Below are 19,002 nucleotides of genomic sequence, written 5' to 3'. Positions count from 1 at the left end.
AACTACGCCCGTTGGCCGCAGAGCCATGATCCTACCCTTCATGCTACATGCCTTAACTGTTGCATGGGCTAAACCAGGAACCATAAAGATTAAACTCCAGTCCTTCATATCATTTTGAGTCTAAGGTTTTTCAAATATCATTTTCAAACCATACAGCCAAGAGCATGTGTATTTTTTTTTTTTTACCTATGCCTCTTAGTGTTGTGAATTTCGAAAGGATGTGGTTATGGTCTTTGACATCAGAGAAGAAGCTCAGCGATGTTGACTGAACATTGATAGAAAGATAACGTTGGAGGCAAGGTGCCTTTGAACAACTCTCTCAGGATCAACTGCCTCCCCATCACATTCCTTGCTCCGAAGCTGTTTCCTCTGCTTGTGCTGAGAGCTGATGCTCAAGGCACGTCGCTTTTGAAGAACTGGATCATGAACAACTTTATCCTCCTAGAAGAACAGCTCATCAAGAAATCCCAACAAAAGAGAAGAACTTCTCCCTCGAACTTTAAAGTCCGCTTCTTTGTTTTAACCAAAACCAGCCTGGCATACTTTGAGGACCGTCATGGGGTATGTAAGAACTGCGCTGTTTTTGCCTTTTTTCAAACGGTATTTTCTATTTAGATGGGGCTGAATCAGGAAGGAAAGACATGGAATAAAATAAGGATAGAGGGGACACAGACACACTTGCTATGACCACCTAAAAAGCACAACGAGAGTAATCTGAAGGGAATGTGGAGAAAAGTCAAGAGGTGGGGCAGGTGTGTTAGGTGACTTCAGTTCTAGAAACTATACAAGAGTAAACTTAATAGTTATTAGCAATTTTCCCCTTCAGGCTTGAGTTTAATGTTTACATCATAATATTTTATTTGGCAAGTGTTATGACTGGATAGAATTTAAATTTCATTTGAATTATGTTACATTTTATGGGACACAGATTAATAAAAATATCGGCAATCATTGCGACCTGAGTGATGATCATGCCCCATTTCCTTAATGTTATGCTGGATGAAACTAGTTCTTAGGGCGATTAAGTGATGGGGTTCGGTGTTTTCAATTTTATGAATTCAGTTCTGTTTGTTTTCATGATCATCACTCACTTGGTAGCTTGTGAAAATATTCTCTGGGCATTTAATTGTCTAAAATTTGCAAGGCACAATGGTGAACCTTTATATCCCTTAAAAACTTCCCAGGAGACTAGGGTTATCGTGCACAAAGTGTTATGCGGTACAGACCAGCGGTTCTTATCTGGAAGATTACAGCTGCTTAGCTAAGTCAGACTTTTTATATATCTGAAGGCATCCTTACATTCCATAATGTCAATAATAACAAGAGCAACATGAATGATCAAAGCTCCGTAGTTCGGTACAAAAAGCACTGGACAGGGGATTGGGAGACCACACTTGACTCCCCTCTAGGTGAGTGAGCATGGACAGACGAGTCTACCTTCTTTGCCAGGCTCTCTCTGTATAAAATGGAGGGACTGCGAACACCACCTACAAACACTGCTTTCTTTTAAAAAATCCTTTGTTTCTATGAAGTAGCACTTGTTTAGTCTTTCCCAGCAATTTTTTAAGGGTGTTTGATTTCTTATTTTATCATTGTATTATTTTTCTGTCATTAGGGAAGTTGGACATGGGTTTTCACTGATAGCCTAATGAAGGGAAATAACATTAGGGGGTCACTCAGAGACAAGGATGCTCTGGTTTCTCGTTGGAATCAGACTTAGTAGGTGTAGGCATGACTTTGGGTTGCATTCAAGTGTTCGATGAAATGAAATCCTGATTTAGGCTGGGCTGTCACGGAGTGTCAGATGAAATAGTCCTGCCTCTTTTTAAAGGTGAGAACACATGCTTATTGTCAGCAGATGCTTACTAATGACAATCAGCAATCAATCAGAAAGCATACGCAAGGCTGCTGGGGCAGGTACTCAGTAAATATTTGCTGGTTAAATTAATAGAGAGCCAGTAGGCAAGTTTTTTACTTGGAGGATTCATCATATGGAGTTGATAAAGCATATGTCATCGGTCAATTTCTTATTGTGCATAGAATATTAGAAGTTCTTGCTTCATAGTGAAAGAGCAGTCATTTACCTTTAAATGTTTTCTTAAAGCCCATTTTACAGTTTTTATCAACGTGTTTTTCCGACTCAACAGAGCATCATCTCATTGAGTTAGTGTTAATTTTTTCTGAGCAGTATTGCTATTTGAACTGTTTAGAGGGGAATTCAAAACAATATTATTTGCAAAAAACACACAATCAGATGGTCCTGATTCAGAATTGTCTTGACTATAATGTTCAGATGACAATGTTGTAAAATCACTCTACGTTTTTGTTCAAGCATTATGAAAAATTCCAGGGCAATTAATTCATTCTGGGGAGCACTGAGCTCTGGTTTCTAACATTTTTGTGTGGAATATAGCAGATGGGCAATCATCAAATTTCTTGTTTTCTAATGTCTATGGGTTTATACTCATGCTCTATATATGGGCCATTGTTAAGGGCCATTAATCTGCACACAAGAACACATTGTGCACCACCCATAAATAAGAATAGCACTTACACGTGTGGGAAGAAATTTTTTGTTTTTAATTATTTTATTTTTTGAATGTTTATTTATTGATTTTTAGAACGAGAGAGACATTGATTTGTTGTTCCACTATTTATGCATTCATTGGTTGACTCTTATGTGCCCTGAGCAAAGATCAAACCCAGAACCTTGGCATATCAGGACAATACTCTAGCCAGCTGAGCTACTGGCTGGGCCAAAACTTTTTGTTTTTAAATTAAAGCTTTGTTTTTCCCATTCATAAAATGGGCATGATAACAGTATTCATTCCATGGGATGATGGTAAAGGTTAATAGAGAGAATGTATTTAGATTGAACTATTTGAAATCACCATTTGGTAGCTTTAAAAAGGTCTGCTATTGACAATTTCATGTAGTTCAAGTTAACATATGAAGTACTTAAAGAAGTCCTGTCACCTAGTAAGTGCGTAATTAAATTAGCTGTTTGTGGCATCATCATGTCCCTGTAGGAGCGAGCAGGTTAGAATAATATATTTATTTTCAAATGAAGGGACACAACAAAGAATTCTTTAAAGTTGAGCTTAACATCAGCGTTCTGGATTCCTTCAATTCTGTGGCTAAATACAAGTTTGTTGGGGAGACATGTACATGCATCATGAGACGTGTGATGCTGGGTTAATCGTTGCCTCTCTCAAGGTTTCAGCTTCTTTTTTCTTTTCTCATTTGTAAAATTATGTTTCTCGCAGCTCTAAAATTCTAGATTTATGACATCCTATGCAAAACAGTCCTTCTACCTACCGAGGGACAAATTCTGTAGTTCCGTAAATTAAGTATTTTTTTCTAACTTTAAATATCCAGCATTATGATAATGCTGGTTGAGCCTTTCATTTTAACATGGAGTTAGTTCTGGCATTTGTTTCCCTTGTGGAGTGGTGCACGTGTTTTCAGCAGGCCTAGAACGCTCCTTTATCCTGCCCGAGCAGTGGGCCAGAAAGAAGCAAAAAGTGGGCAGGTGGTGGCTCACTGGCAGGCACAATTTCAGACACTTCTCTGTGCTTGCCAAACTCTTTGCTAAGTGGTCCCCGATGCCTGACATTTTTTAATAGAAGACAATGAAAAATTAGGGCCTGGTGTTGGTAAATATTTAACATCCATTGTAGTAGTAATGACAATAGAGTGTGGGGGAGCCCTGATTCAAAGGGTTTGCCACTTTCTCTGGTGTAAATACTCCCATTGTGGCCAGTTTTAAACTACTGATGTGATGTCTACTGGCTCACAAAATTCCTGCAAATTTAACAGCCAGGTCTCATGAGCCAGTACAAGCCCTTTCTAGCACACCACTAGCTAAATACAAATAATCTCTGGAGAGGTATGACTGAGCAACATGCATAGTTGCACATGACTAACCCTGAGTCCTTGGCAGGAGTCAAAGAGAGGGCCTCAGGTATGCCCACTAAGCATGGGCTGGATGGGGCAGGATGGATGGAGACAAGCATCACAGCTTGGTGAGGTCAGTCTAGGCAACCAGAGCTGGATTCAAATCCTGCCCCTATCACTTTCTCGATATGAGCAAAATAGCCTTTAAAGCTTCTGTTTCCTATGTGCAAAGTGAGAGCCTCAACACTACCTACGTCAAGTGGTGTTGAATATTTCATGACAGATGTAGGTTATAAGCTTGGTGCCGTAATAGTACCATCTCAAACTTCTGAAGGGCCCGTGGGAGAACTGGAAAGGGTTCCCCATTTTCATGACCCCGCACCTGAGGAATCAAGCTTACGGTGCTCGCTATGGCATTAAAACCACCACCACTGACATAGGACGGGATGAACCGTCAGGATCACCATTCTAGTCACCGTGTGCAGAAGGGTCACGACTCCTCACAGACACTTCCCTTTAGCCTACAGTCTAATCTATCAGCAGAACCAGCTCTTGTAACATGTATCCATCCTAAATTAAAACTTACAGGTGGGGATGACTGTGCAGTGGTCAAAACCACAGCTTCTGGTGTTAGACAAATTTGTGTCAAAGACCAGACCCACCACTGAAGAGCTATGTGTTTTAATGTAAGTTGCTTAATGCTGTATGACCCTCTAGAAAGCTATTTACATGTTTAAAAATTTTTAAACAGTCCTTCTTGATCTTGTTTACTTTTAACAAGATGCAAGTCACCCATTATTTTAATAATAATAGTAACTAATATTAACTGAGCGCTTACCACATGTCAATCACTGTATTGAATGTGGGTTATTTCATCTAATTCTTACAATCACCCTGAAAACTAGGCACTATTATTACCCCACTTTACAGACCAGGAAACTGAGGCAAAGCGAGTTTAAATAACTTGCCTGAGGTTCCATATGTCTCCAGAGCCTCCCTGATTAATAAAGCTTATTACTATTAGTAGTTGTTACTCATAGGTAATTAGAGACTCCACTGGGCTATTACAAAGTGGGAAATGCCTTCTTGCTTTGAAGTCCACAAAGTAAGAACACTCCTGGAAATCAGCAACCCATGTCACACGGTTCTTCTGCAATGAAGTATGTTACGAGCCCTATCATTTCCACATAGAGTCCAGACCGGATCTTTGTCTTCATTCACTTCAGGGAGCCCTCCCATGTGTTCACAAAGAAATGAGAGCCTCTTAAGTTCCTCTAGAATCTGTCCACTTCTCTCCCTTTTCTACAGTCACCTTCCTCATGAAAGCCAACAGCAACTCTTACCTGGGACAGCGGCCACCTCCTGTCTCCTTGCATACACGCTACAGCACCCCCACCCCCACCCTGACTCCACTTGACACAGTGAGCATTTAACGTGGTGACAGTGATCATGTCTTGGTCTTGATGCTCCTCATCAGAAGCTGACTTGCCCCTCAGTGGTTCTATCCTTTGCCCTGAAAGTGAACGCCGGAATGTATAATGTGATTTCCAATAACTCAGCTCATGCCCCTCTTTGTCCCATCTTTCTGGCCTCCAACCACACAAGATTTTCTTCAACTTTAAGGCTTCCACCTTAAATGTCACTTGCTTGGGAACACCATCCTTGATTTTCCTAGACTAGGTCATCTCCTTTTGCTGGGCTCTGCCCTAGCAACACATACATACCCTTTCTTCAGAACACATGCCAAAGTTGTCGTAACCCACTCATTAACACGATTATTGTATCAAAGCCATTCCTCCACCCCACCCTCTGTTATATAATAAGCTTTAGGAAGGCTGGCACCCAGTTTGCTAAAGATGGCACCACCAGTGTCTAGGGCAGTGCCTAACACATATCACTAATTATCTGTGGAAGGAAGGAAAGGAGGGAGGGAGGGAAGAAAGGAGGAAGGGCACAAGGTGTAGATACAGTTGGAGAGGTTAGAGTTCCACAAGTGAACCTTTACAAAACCAGGCTCAATGGCAGAAGAATACAGAACAAAGCAAGTGATATAGGACTTTACACAGGAAATCCCTGAATGTAGGAGTAAGTAAATAAGACTCCCTCGATCCATGGCCTAGCCTCGGACTGAGGAAGACGAGGGTCAGGAGATTGATCTCTCCTGGAGACCAATCCTCCTGGAGGATGAGGAACTGTGTCTCTCTGACCCAGCTCTTAAAAGCAGAGCTGGGCCAGAGAGACACATTTAGGAACCAGGAGGGAGGCCAGCCACACCTACCCCAACTCTTTTTAACAGAACCAAGCAACTCTGTTCCTCTCTTGCCTCCACCCTGCCTTCCCCTTTCTTCCTTGCCTTTTACAGCTAAACCATTTGCAGATAGTATTCTTAAAGCTACATGAGCATTTTTCCTGGAGACTTTCATCAGTCATGGTCTCTCTCCACTTCATTCCTACATGATTGAGTTGCCTTCTAGCTCTCACTGACACTCAACGCTCTGTATGATCTATTACCCATGCAAAACCCAGAATAAACTTTATAAATGATAATGCATATATTTTCCTCTACTTTAACATCTTCCATGGCTGTTTAGAGTATTCAAATAAATTTTGTCACCTGCAAGGCTCTTCATCTTGTAGTCCCTAACCGCCTGTCTGATTTCATTTCACATCACACTTTCCTGTATCCATTGTGCTCCTGTCCCAACTGCCTTCTTTCAGAATCTTGGCCACCCCAAACTAGTGCTCCTCCTAGGGCCCTTGTACAGGGTCAGGACCAGGGTGAGCAAGGGTGAGCACACTTGAGGGGGTGCTCGTTCCTGGGGTCCTGCAACTGCAGGGCCTTTGTGTTAGCTGTTCTCACTGTCAGGAACAACTCATATTTTTGCAGGTATGGTTCTTTCTTGTTTCCCATATCTTTAAATATTTCCCCAGGATTCTCGTTCTTTTTTTTCTTCTAATGCAATAGATGCTTCAGTGCATCTATTGATGTGGTTCCTTGTCTGTCTTCTGTCCATACATCCACTGGAAGGGATCCGCAACATCCATGAGACCAGGATCTTGATTGCCTTGCTCATCATTGCATCATTAACATGAGATGCAGGGGTGGCTGGTAAATACTCAGTGAGTGAATCACGGAACTCATATTCAATTCAGAAGAGCATCTGGGAGCTAAACTGCGGGCCTTATCCAACCAGACCAAGAAAAGTAAGAATACAAAGCTGAGTTCTTTGCAATTCAAGCCACTCAAGGCTAAACGTGTGCAGTTGCCACATCTGCCTTCATGGGGTTGCTTTGTGAATTGATATTTGCCTGTGTGGTGTGCTGTTGATGTTCTATGGAGATAGCCACAGGCTAGAGAATTTTTGTTTTGGAAGGAACTACTCTCACATTAAAATTAGATTTGATTCTTACTGCTCAGGGACTGATGCAACCAATGAATGTATTTCTGTAAGAAAAATAGTCCACAGAACAATCCTAAAAATGTGAGGGCTTAGTTCCTGGCTCAGTCTGGGAGAAAGGTTTCAGTAGAAAACACAAGAGTCTCTTGAAGTATGAGGTCCATGGACTACAAGGCATCGTCATTTTAAACGTAGCAATGGACCCCATAGGAAACCATTTTACAGTTCTTAAGTTGTCAGTGGCCATATAGAAAATTCTCATTCTCCCATTTCCTTAACCAAACGGTGATGAATTCTTCCACTCACCCACGAGTTATTAGGCCTGCTGAAGGAAGCTCTCCCAGGACAAAATTTTCATCCAGATGTCAGTGTGGGGTTGCCTTCCTGACTCTGAGGAGGAAACGGGAGCTCTGAAATGGTGTACCATGCATATAAAATTCCCGTTGTAGATCAGATAGCTGCTTGACTTCTTGAAATTCAGTAAAAATGATCGGTATGTTAACAGAATAAGAACCTGATCTCAAGTCTTATGTTGCCATATAATCCCCACTAACCTAAAGTAATTTATAAGCATGTTTCTCACTATATTTTAGTATTTGTAAATTTATAAATTTATTTGTATACATAAAAAGTCACAGAAATTGGGCCCTGGCTGGTGTAGCTCAGTGGATTGAGCACAGGCCTGAGAACCAGAGGATCGCGGTTCGATTCCCAGTCAGGGCACATGCCTGGGTTGTAGTCCAGTTCCCTGCAGGCCAACTCCCAGCAGGGGACTCATGAAAGGCAACCATACATTGATGTTTCTCTCCCTCTCTCCTTCCCCTCTAAAGATAAATAAATAAATAAAATCTTAAAAGAAAAGAATTTAAAAAAAAGTCACAGAAATTATACCTACCTGTTAATAAAAAATCAAATAGTATAATACTTTTTTCCTCCCAAAATTGCATATACAGGGTGGGACAAAAGTAGGTTTACAGTTATTCATGTGGAAAATAATATAATAACTAATCAATAGTAATAGGAGAATGAACTCTGTTTCCTGTACTTACAACTGTGAACCTACTTTTGCCCTACCCTGTATGGTGCCAAAGCTTTTATATTTCTATGTATTTATTTATTTTTATTTAACACTGTATCAAAGAAGTGTTTCCTTTTGGTATATTTAGATTTATTCCTTTGCTCAGCAAACATTCCGTGAGTATCTGCTAAGTGCCAGACTCTGTGTTAGATGCTAGGACTACAGTGGTTAATAATCAAGATGAGGCACCTTCCCTCATAAGCTCACATGCTAGTAGATGAGACAGACAACGTGCAGGTATATAAATACATGGGGCACATACAGACTGTGGTAGGTTCTGGGGGAAAACTAAGCAGTAAGCTGGGGCTGTTTGGGAAGAAGGGTGGTCAGAGAAGCAATTTATATCTGATGTCTGTGGGGATGACAGACTATACAAGGGGCAAGAGCAGCAGCCAGGAAGCCGGCTGAGGCTACTGTGGTGGTCTAGATCACCTAGCAATTTTCAACCTTTTTCATCTCTTGGCACACAAACTATTATAATTACTAGAATTCTGTGGCACACCAACAAGTGTATTTTTTGCCAATCTGACAAAAAATAGGTATAATTTTGATCTATTCACACTGGATGGCTATTGTTGCGTTGGCTGTTGCCATTTTTTTAATTTGACGATCTGAAAGAAAAGAGGTCAGAATCTCTGACTAAATCGTCAGGTATTGAATGTTTTAAAAATTCTTGCAGCAAACCAGTTGAAAATCACTGGTCTAGATGGATGAATTTTTCTGACCTACTGTGTAGTATGCTATGGGCAATTCTGAATTGCCCATCAGTGACTTTATGTTTTAACTTAATTATAGCATCTTCTTTCTAGGGGGTACTTCGTCTAGAATCATTCTACTCCACATTTTTGTGGAAAAGTGCCTGGTATGTAACTTGCCCCAAGACCAGCACTGAGCTCAGGCAGTCTATAGCAGCAAGGACCAAAATTAAGCTAGAATCCAGTTAAATCCACTTTGATCAATCTGAAAAGACAGAGCAATGAGGCTTCATATATTGTTGTAGGCACCACTGCACTCAGACCAGCCAATATATTGTTATAAAAATAAATGAAACACACAAAATGCTCTCCATAACTCTTTTGTCTGAAGACATCAATGTTAATAATTGAATGGGTTGATTTTGGAGATGCTTATCTATTTCATGTGTCTGAACACATTGATGAATTTATCATCTATTGTTTGACTCTTCATGTTGTTTCCAAGTAGAGTGAAAACACTGAAAAAATTGTAGCGTACCTAAGACAGGATGGTCACCTTTTAAAAATCAGCCCCTGACAATAGAGCACCACACATGAGGTAGCAGTGTCCTGGGATAAGAACCCTGACAGACTCCATCACTCGTTGCAACACCCTCTTCCAAAGACACTGAAGCACTGCAAGGGGCCGCCAAGAGTTACGAGAAACTTTGAGATTGTGTTTCTAAGAAGGAAGTATATAATTAAAAAGAGAATCCAATGTTATGGTAGTTTTCAAGTACACAGTTTTCATAGGTTTTTAATGTTATGGTAAGAGAGAGGGAAATATATAATATTTTGTATATGGGTATGCTGATTTGATTTCAAGTCCGTCATATATGCATAGATGAACCCACCACCTATATGCAGAATTTAAGGGGTGCAGAAAAGCCTCCCACTCTGCCAAACATCAGTCTCCCTACTTGGTCATCTTAGAGGATCTGACATACAACTGGTTAGATCACCAACTGTCTTTATTAAAAAGCAAATGAAATACAGAAAGTTAGCACATCAGCCATTTTTTTTACTGCTCCACAGAGGTCAGCTCTAATTTTATTTTATTTTTTTAANTTTGATTTCAAGTCCGTCATATATGCATAGATGAACCCACCACCTATATGCAGAATTTAAGGGGTGCAGAAAAGCCTCCCACTCTGCCAAACATCAGTCTCCCTACTTGGTCATCTTAGAGGATCTGACACACAACTGGTTAGATCACCAACTGCCTTTATTAAAAAGCAAATGAAGTACAGAAAGTTAGCACATCAGCAATTTTTTTTACTGCTCCACAGAGGTCAGCTCTAATTTTATTTTATTTTTTAAAGATTGTGTGTATTTCTATTTAGAGAGAAGGGAAGGGAGGGAGAAAGAGAGGAAGACAAACATGGATGTGTAAGAACATCGATTGGTTGCCTCTCATTTGCGCCCGGACTGGGGACTGAATCTGCAACCCAGGCGTGTACCCTGACTGTGAATTGAACCAGTGACCACTCATTTTTCGGAATGACACCCAACCAACTAAGCCACGCCAACTAAGTCACACCAGTCAGGGCTCAGGTCTAATTTTAGATAGGGCATAAAGGACTGAAAGTCTCAAACACACCTAATTCTATAATTTTAGAAGAGTGTGGAAAAGTGAGAAAGCAACAATATGGCAGTGTAACAGGGTGAAGACCTGGCACTAATTGACCTGGGTGACCTTGGTCAATTCCTTATTCTATCTGGAATTTAGTCTTCTTGTCCACAGTTGGACTACATCAGTGGTTTTTGAACTCCCCTCCCAGTACAAAGCTATACATGTCATTTCCATCCCCACATCTGAAGTGGGAAGGCTATGCTTGAGTGAGAATACCAGGACCCTGCCCTCTAGGCCTGCCCCTTCACCTGCAATAATCCCCAAGGTGCCTTCCAATTCCTCAGTCTCCTCAGAGTGTAAATTGATTCGTAGAAATGAAAAGATAAGAGCCAAATTAGAAAGTAATTTCACGTTGAGGTGAAATATTTAACATAGAAAGTTACACATTGATGGAATAAGTTCTGAAGACACTTTGGGTTCAAAATGAATAGGAACTATGACCATCTCTCTCTTCGATGATATCATGCATTTAGAGATAGATGTGGAGATTAGCTAAACATGGATGCCTTTCCATTTATGGTAAGAGTTTTGTCTCCATCCTACAAATAAACTTTCTGCTGCACGCTTGGTCTCACTTGCTCTTCCCTCAATCAACCAGTTAATAAATATTAATTGAACATTACCTCTGTGCAAGGAGTTATTTCCTAAACTGCAACAAAATTGTTATTAATTTACTTTCATTGGCTATCAACTCTCCAGCACTTCAAAAGTACGTACAAAAATATACTCTTTCAAACTCATTAAAAGTCTCATATCCTGATATTCTGGAAAGAAGAGGGGCTTTGAAAGAGCATTCAGAGACCAGAAACACTGAGATATAAAAGCTACAGGCCATTGCGATGGCCTACTTCATACTGGCATATAGCACTTAGTTCTTGCTCTTAGTTCCTGCAGAAGTCCTTTTCACCCTGCCCACGTTTGTAAGCAGATTTACAGAAACATGCTTTTCAAAGGCCGGGATCACTAATATTCTTATCAAATATGAAAGAGGCTTGGAACTTATTCCTGAATTATTGCCTCTCTTCTAAGATAAATATACCCACATTGGAGCACACAGATTTGCTTCCTTAGAATCCACGAGGAAAATGGCTATTGCTCAAGAAGAACATAAGAGGGTCCGTCATGAACTTGAACCTCCATGAACACAGAAGAGCAGGTGACAGCTAATGAGGTCACAAGGTTACAATGGCAGAGCTGCATCACGTGGCATACACAGCATTTGATATACACCCCTGACAACGCTCTCCTTGCCTCCTGCCCAATTGGTATTGCAGTGTGATGTTTTAAAAGTTTCTGACTGCCTTAAAACATTGTTCTGATTTTTCTGCTTAGTACATGTATATGTTCACTGTAAAAACTTCAGCTATTATAGACACACGTCACTTGCACTGCAAAAGTCTGCCACACCACCACCCAGGAGGGAAAGCTAGTATTAGCAGTTTGTCTTCTTGTACTATTCCTTTGAGTTTTGCACAAACTAATATATATTTGATCTTTTTTTTTTCCAAAAGCAAGATGATGCTTTCATCTGTTTCTCTAAACCTGCCTTTTATGCACAAACACACACACACGCACATTTGTCCCTCCATATACACTGTTAGGGCTCCAGAGCAGACACAGAATGGCTGGGTCCTAATTTAACCATTCATCTTTGATGGACATTTAAGTTTCTCTAAGTTTATTAGTGTAATAAATAATGCCACTGTGAACATCTTTTTTCTACATCTTTATATTTTTTAAACAAATGTTTCCACAGGATAAACCCCATAAGGGATGCACACACATACTTTCATTTGCTGTTTTTAAATACAATAAAAGAAATACATATTCATAGTAAAATAGTGAAACAATACAGAAGGATACAAGATAGAAAGAAAAGCTGTCTTTCTACTTTCTACTCCCAAGTCTTAGGGCCATTCACATAGGTATCTGATCTTACTGGTTTCTTGTGAAAAAATACATTCATCATTTTAACTAAAGATCACACAATGCCCTCTGGACACTAGATGAGACTACAGAACTTTTTTCTTTTCTTCTTTTCTCTTTTTTGGGTAAGATCCTCACTTTTTTCTTTTGGGTGGTCAGGGCGCCACGACTGACAAGCTGGCTGCCTTGAGGAGAAGCCAGGGTGTTCCCCACAATGTAGCCCGCGGTGTGAAAAGCTGAGGGGAGGAAAGCCAGTTGACCCAAGTTTCTCTGTGACTAAAAGGTCTTGTGGAAAAGAGGAAAGAAAAGAAGGCAGGTGGGGGATGGATCGAAGTCTCCTGGCTCAAAGGCAGACCAGGAGCCTCAGAATCAGTGGCTTCCTTAGTTTCAGAGCTTTCCAGAACTGCAGTTGAGTGGAGGCAGGTTCAGTTGAAGATGGGTAGGGAGGGAAGGAACCAACAACAGCTACTTACAAATTGTACTTGTGGTTTAGAAGGTGCTACTTTTTTTATAGAGACAGTTATGTATATGTAGACATATATGTAGGTGAATCTACCACCTGTATGGTAGGATTTAATATATATTGGGTATCAAGCAACTTATTAGGTGACTTCCTCTAGTACGGGTCACAGATTTAAGCTGCAGCTGTCCTACTCCCGTATCCCCTACTCCTGAAAAACCAAAAGAACTAAAAAGAGCACAGAGAACTAAGCTCAAAGAACTGAGACAACTGTTATCTGTCATAGGAATTCCATGGCTTTTCCTCCTTCCAAATCTCTACCTTTCTGCCCCGCAGAACAAGCATTCCCTTTGTCATAAAAGACCAGAAGGCTGAGAGAGGAGACTGGGAGGGAATCTGTGGGTTGCCTCCAGCATGTGTTGCAGAAGGCATGGAACTGGAATCCAGGAAGACCCCTAAAACTCACTTTAGAACTGATATTCTGCATTCTCTTGGAAGTGTGCCAAACAGCCCCCAAGTCAGTTGCTCATGTTTCATCCCACATAACACGTTTTAATTTCAATTGTGTCATTGTAATATTTCAGATTGGTACAATGGTTAGGCTCCACCTCAGAAGAGGCAATGCACAAAATATTTGAGATGCCTTGTTAAAATCATCATCAAAAAGATTTCCTGATCTTAAAGAAGTTCTGATAAAGGCAGCGTGTGGCTACATTTACAGTGTGCCCCAGGAAAGTCTTAAATGTATCACTCCCTTTTCAAAAATACCCTCTCAGTTGGTGCCTGAAATTCCATGATCACAGTTTCCTCTTGACTTAAGTCTCCTAAGACCTGTCCTAATCCAAACTCTTGTGAAACAAGCTGAGCACTAAGCTATCAGTAAGTTAAGCTTTTGGTGAATAACTGTTTGAGAAAGGTCTGGACAGGAGAGTGGGAGAAGTACAAAGCTCAGGTCCTAACACTGTAACAAAGTTGAAAGAGAAAGAAACAGGTCTCTTTCATTGCTTTGCTCTGTTTTTACAAATATTTGGCAAAGTAAACAAATGACTTTGGAATGTCAAAATCACCAATACCACCAGTTAAAAATTAATTTTATCTTCTCAAATGGTGGTTCCTGGTTACATATTTGCACACGCCGCCCCCCCCCCTCCCCAGTAAAAATCCCCAAAGAAAACGTGGGCCCATAAAGACAAGAAAACAAAGTCTTGTTTTATGGTCAGCATTTGGAGAAGGAAAGTAACAATTGAATGATTGGTTTATTATTTGAATGATTTTATTTGGCTAGTAGGTTTATGTCATTTATTCCTTTGTTTATTTATTTTAGAGAGAGGGAGAAAGGGGGAGAAAAAAGTAAAAAATTGATTCATTGTTCCACTCATTGATGCAGTCATGGTTGCTTCTTGCGTGTGTCCTGACTAGGAATAGAATCCACAAGCTTGGTGTATGGGGATGATGGAATGACCAACAGAGCCAGTTGGCCAGGGCCTGTGTCATTCTTTTAAGTCCTATAAATTGGCCCATGATTCAAGGACTGTTATTATTCCCACTTAAAACACACACACGTACCCAGCAACGGAGAAGTTCAGACACTTGTCTCAGGTTGCACAGCTGGTCAGCAGATGGGCATCTTTCTGACCTAGAAGTTCTGTTCCAGCCCCACTCTGCCCCACTACAGCAGAAAGCTCAAATTCTGGTGTTTTTAAGAAGGGTAGAGATGTCTTCTTTCATGGGTATCAGACATACAACTTCTCACTAATGTATCTGCTGGACGAGCTGGGCAGCCAAGAAGCCAAGGTTATGGAGAAAAGCGGACCTAAATTATTCTGAGGAACCAGGGGAAATACTCCCCCTCTGAGATCCAGCATAAGCATTTTATAACCAAATGGGGCAGAAACGAATCTCTGTTGGCTGGGAGAAACTGGTCATGCAATTGATTGTCCAGTGTTGGTTGAGGAAGGAAAGTCTCCTGTGGAAAAAGTCAGGGCAAGTGCAAAGCCATGAAGCATACTCACCAAGACTCTGGAGTCATAGAGTTGAACTTGTGTGCTGCTCTTCCAGTTACAAAGAGACTCAGCCCCTCTGAACCTCAACTTCCTCCCCTTTAACATGGGGGTTGCGATTAAATAAGATGGCGTATTCAATGCTTAAAGTTTGAGCACTCAAAATATTATCTCTTATTTAGTTTTTTTCCTGCCTCTCTTTGAAAGTCACAATCCAAAATTCTATTTTACACAAAAATTAGCACAAGGAGAAAGGAAATATAAAAGCCTCTCTCTCAAGCTTGCCTTTGTACAAAGATATGGACATCCTGTTGGATTATGTTAGACACACGTCAGATGTCCAGGGTGAAGCTTTGGAATATGAGGACAGCTTTGAACATGGCCAAGAAAGGAGATAAGGCCAAGTGAAATTTCGTGATTTTCACCTCGAGTGATGCAGACAGAATAACAAGGAAGAATGAAGGCATGTTTTACTTGGTGTGTCTCTTTTTCTGGTGGTATTTGTGTGGCTTCCTTGGAAGGTTTTACCCCAGCATTTTTCAGAAATAGCACAGTTGTTTGGGATGATTACAGGCAATCACCATTTGCCAGAGAAAGAACTATGTTTAGCTAGCTGACTTGCTCCCTGGTGCCGGCTGGGGAAAGGTACAGCTGGCCTACTGTTTATCACCTATTGGGTCTTATAAAATCAAAGAAGAATGGCCTGTGGGCCTTTGGACAGACTGACCCAAAAACGGATTGTGAGGGGTGAGCCCAAGGACCCATTTGGAAATAAGAGTGAGTTTTGACAGTGGAACATAAAATTCATGCAACAGAAAGGCAAACCTGAGAGCAGGCTCACCTACAGGCGGTGATGGTGCAAACATCTCTTCAAATCTATGTTTGAAATCAACAAGTATTAAAAAAAAATCAGAGGAGATCATCTGAATTTAGAGGAGATGTGTCTCTGAAAAACCTTAAAGCCGCACTGTCCAATGAAGCAGCTAGCAGCCAGGCATGGCTATTGAGCACTTGGAATGTGGCCTGTCCAAGTTGTGATACATGATTTCAAAAGCTTAGTATAAAAAAGTAATATATCACATTCATTTTTATGGTGATTCCATGTAGAAGTGATAATATTTTAGATATATGTGTTAAATTAAACAAAACGTATTCTTCAAATTAATTTTACTTGATTCCTTTTGCTTTTCTTAACGTGGCTACTAGAAACTCTAAGTACATATTTGGTTCACATTATGTTCCTATTGAACAGCATTACTTTAGAATCTCACATAGAATTTTAATCCCTGTTCATGACTCCAGTTGCTATTTACCTCCACTCTGCACCCTGGTTATGATGAGCTCAGGCTATTGACAGCCAGCACTTACCCAGGACTTTTCTACCCCAGAGCTTTGCACGCCACTCAGGATGCTCACGCCCCCAGACCTTGTCATGTCTGACTCCTTTTTCAACTTTCTGGTCTTTCCTCGAATGCCCTCCCTCTAGCAGGGATGTCCAACCCATGGCCCATGGGCTGCATGCGTCCCAGAATGGCTACAAATGTGGCCCAACAAAAAATCGTAAATTTACTTTAAAAATCATGGGATTTTTTTGTGATTACGTGTCACAATGTATTTAATGTGTGGCCCAAGACAACTCTTCTTCCAGTGTGGCCCAGAGATGTCAAAAGGTTGGACACCCCTGTGAGGTCTGCTCTGACCACAAGTGGATCGCATCAACCTCTTCCATTGTCTTCATAGCACTTGCTAATATTACCTGCCTTCCCGACTAGACTCTGAGTTCCAGGGGGAAATCTACTGTGTTCACCTCTCTGTTTCCTGCCTTCAGAACAGTGCCCTGCTCATAGCTGGCCTGCAGTCAGTATTTCCCAAATGGCTAAATGCATCAGCCTTAAATCTGATGGAGACTGGTCTCTACTTTCAGGGAGCACAGGACTTGGTGGTCCGAGGGCAGAAATGTCTGAAAGGGAGTCGTCCTATCACTGCTGTGAACCTTTTGTTGCATTTCACTGTGTGTACTACTAAGGAAATGACCCAACAGAGGTCAAAAAACAAGGAAACCTCAACGCTTAGACTCCCTGTTTACTGGTAATGGCAGATGGCTGTTGAGAAGGCTGCTCCCTTGTACTCTTCTGTTTTTGAAAACCAGATTAAACATTCCGCAGACTGTGATTATGGGCACAATCAGGGCATATATTTCTAGCTGCGGCAATCTCTACATAAAAAGATAGTCTGAGTCCAAAAGGCACATGTTTTCAGAGGCTTTTAAGGGGAGTCTGACCTCTTCCTACATTGCTACATTACAAAGTGGTTTTAGACTGCTGTGTGGGGAAGAGGCTCATTTTTATTTGTATATATCCTATAAATGTGTGTGGGGATGACGGTACATTCCAAATGGTTAACCTTGACTACTTTAGGGTTGTGGAAAAGGAAAGGATAATAAGACACTGTAAATATTTTCTCCATATACCTCCATATTGTTTTATTTTTCACAATGACCATGGATAGATTTTGTACTATCGAAAATGAATCAAGTAGATGTTTAGAAAGAAAATGTAAAGAGAAATGCCAGAAAGCTTCCCTGTATTTGATTGGAGGTACTTCTGACATCTTGACTTTTTTCCATCTCAGTTCTGTGCCTCAGCCACTAACACACGGGCCAGCAACCAGTCTGGGTATCGGAAAATGGAAGGTTAAGACTAGTCACACTGCTTGAGAATTTGGTGATGTCATGGCTCCCTGAACACCAACCCAGTGCACTCAACATATCACAACTCTCCTGTAATACTGCTTCCTTAACCACTTTAATTGAGATAATCGGTACCCTTTACCGAGGGCACTTATTATAAACAACATAATTACATCTCCCATTTTGTTTTGTAATCAACCCTTAAAAGGTAGGCATTACTATTGTCACTTAGCAGATGTGGAAATTGGAGTCCAGAGAGGTTAGACAAACTGAATGGAGCTACTTAGGGGCAGAGCACAACTTTGAACCTAGCCTTTTCCAAACTTTACCCCGACTCATCACGACTTGCTATCTCCTTTCAAGGGGTGAGATATAATGAAGTGTTTTGCAACTGGTTCCACAGATGAATTAAACTCTGTTCTCAACGGAAGCCTAATTCTAGGTGCCTGTGAAAGTCTTCTGATCTCCAAAAGCTTTTCCCTAACTGGCCTTCTTTGGAGCCTGATAGTCCACTAATAGAATCAGTCCTGTTGGGTACCATCCCCTGGGACCCACTCTTCAAGGACAAGGACCCTTATAAATGTGTAACATCTAACATCATTATAAATCACAAAGACTATCATATGAATTAGTTACCAAGGAGATACATCTAACAAACTTCCCAATGAATGAGACATGGGGCCTGGTAAGATTTGATAGGGGTGTGGAGAAGGGATGGTGATAGAGCTGAGTTAGGAATGTGCTACAGGACTGTCGTTGTGGGCCTATGGATAGCTAAGGGGCACAGAGAAGCCAGATACAGAAAAGAAAGGGGCCACTAAAGGTATATGCCATCATTCAGATCAGGCCCAGTCTTGATTACTGAGTTAATAAGGCTACGGATAAGCACAAAGCAGAGAAAACTGGCACGTGTGTGGCTGTTTCCTGTAGCCTGCATTGCCCATCCCAGGTCCAAGTTCTACAAATGCTGCCGTTTGTCACAAGGGCGCTGGAATATAAGACGCCATGGCTCAATGAGTGGAAATCAGTCACCCCATCAAGAAAATTCAAAAAGTATATTCTCCTAGGAGTCTGCTCAAGGTGTCCTTCTCCACCACTGAGGGCCAAGTAGTAGCTTCTGGATATTTGGGGAGATGGTTTACAAAACGAATAGATCTTATCTAGTGATGGGTTTCTGGAAATAACCT

At 41.0% G+C, this 19,002-nt stretch overlaps 1 protein-coding gene across 1 annotated transcript in view; it reads left to right on the top strand.

The window, feature by feature from the left end:
* The first annotated feature begins 265 nt into the window (after positions 1 to 265).
* The window catches only part of ITK (IL2 inducible T cell kinase), a 54,841-nt gene continuing 36,104 nt past the window's right edge, over positions 266 to 19,002 (top strand). Inside the window, exon 1 of the mRNA XM_037044817.1 lies at positions 266 to 561. Coding sequence (XP_036900712.1) covers positions 424 to 561 — 138 coding nt within the window. The 5' untranslated portion in view covers positions 266 to 423. The remainder of the gene's footprint in view (positions 562 to 19,002) is intronic.

Source organism: Sturnira hondurensis, unplaced genomic scaffold, assembly GCF_014824575.4.
Source record: "Sturnira hondurensis isolate 20B ecotype Veracruz unplaced genomic scaffold, ASM1482457v3 Scaffold0004152, whole genome shotgun sequence".
Lineage (NCBI taxonomy): Eukaryota > Metazoa > Chordata > Mammalia > Chiroptera > Phyllostomidae > Sturnira > Sturnira hondurensis.
This window is presented reverse-complemented; position numbering and strand designations above follow the sequence as displayed.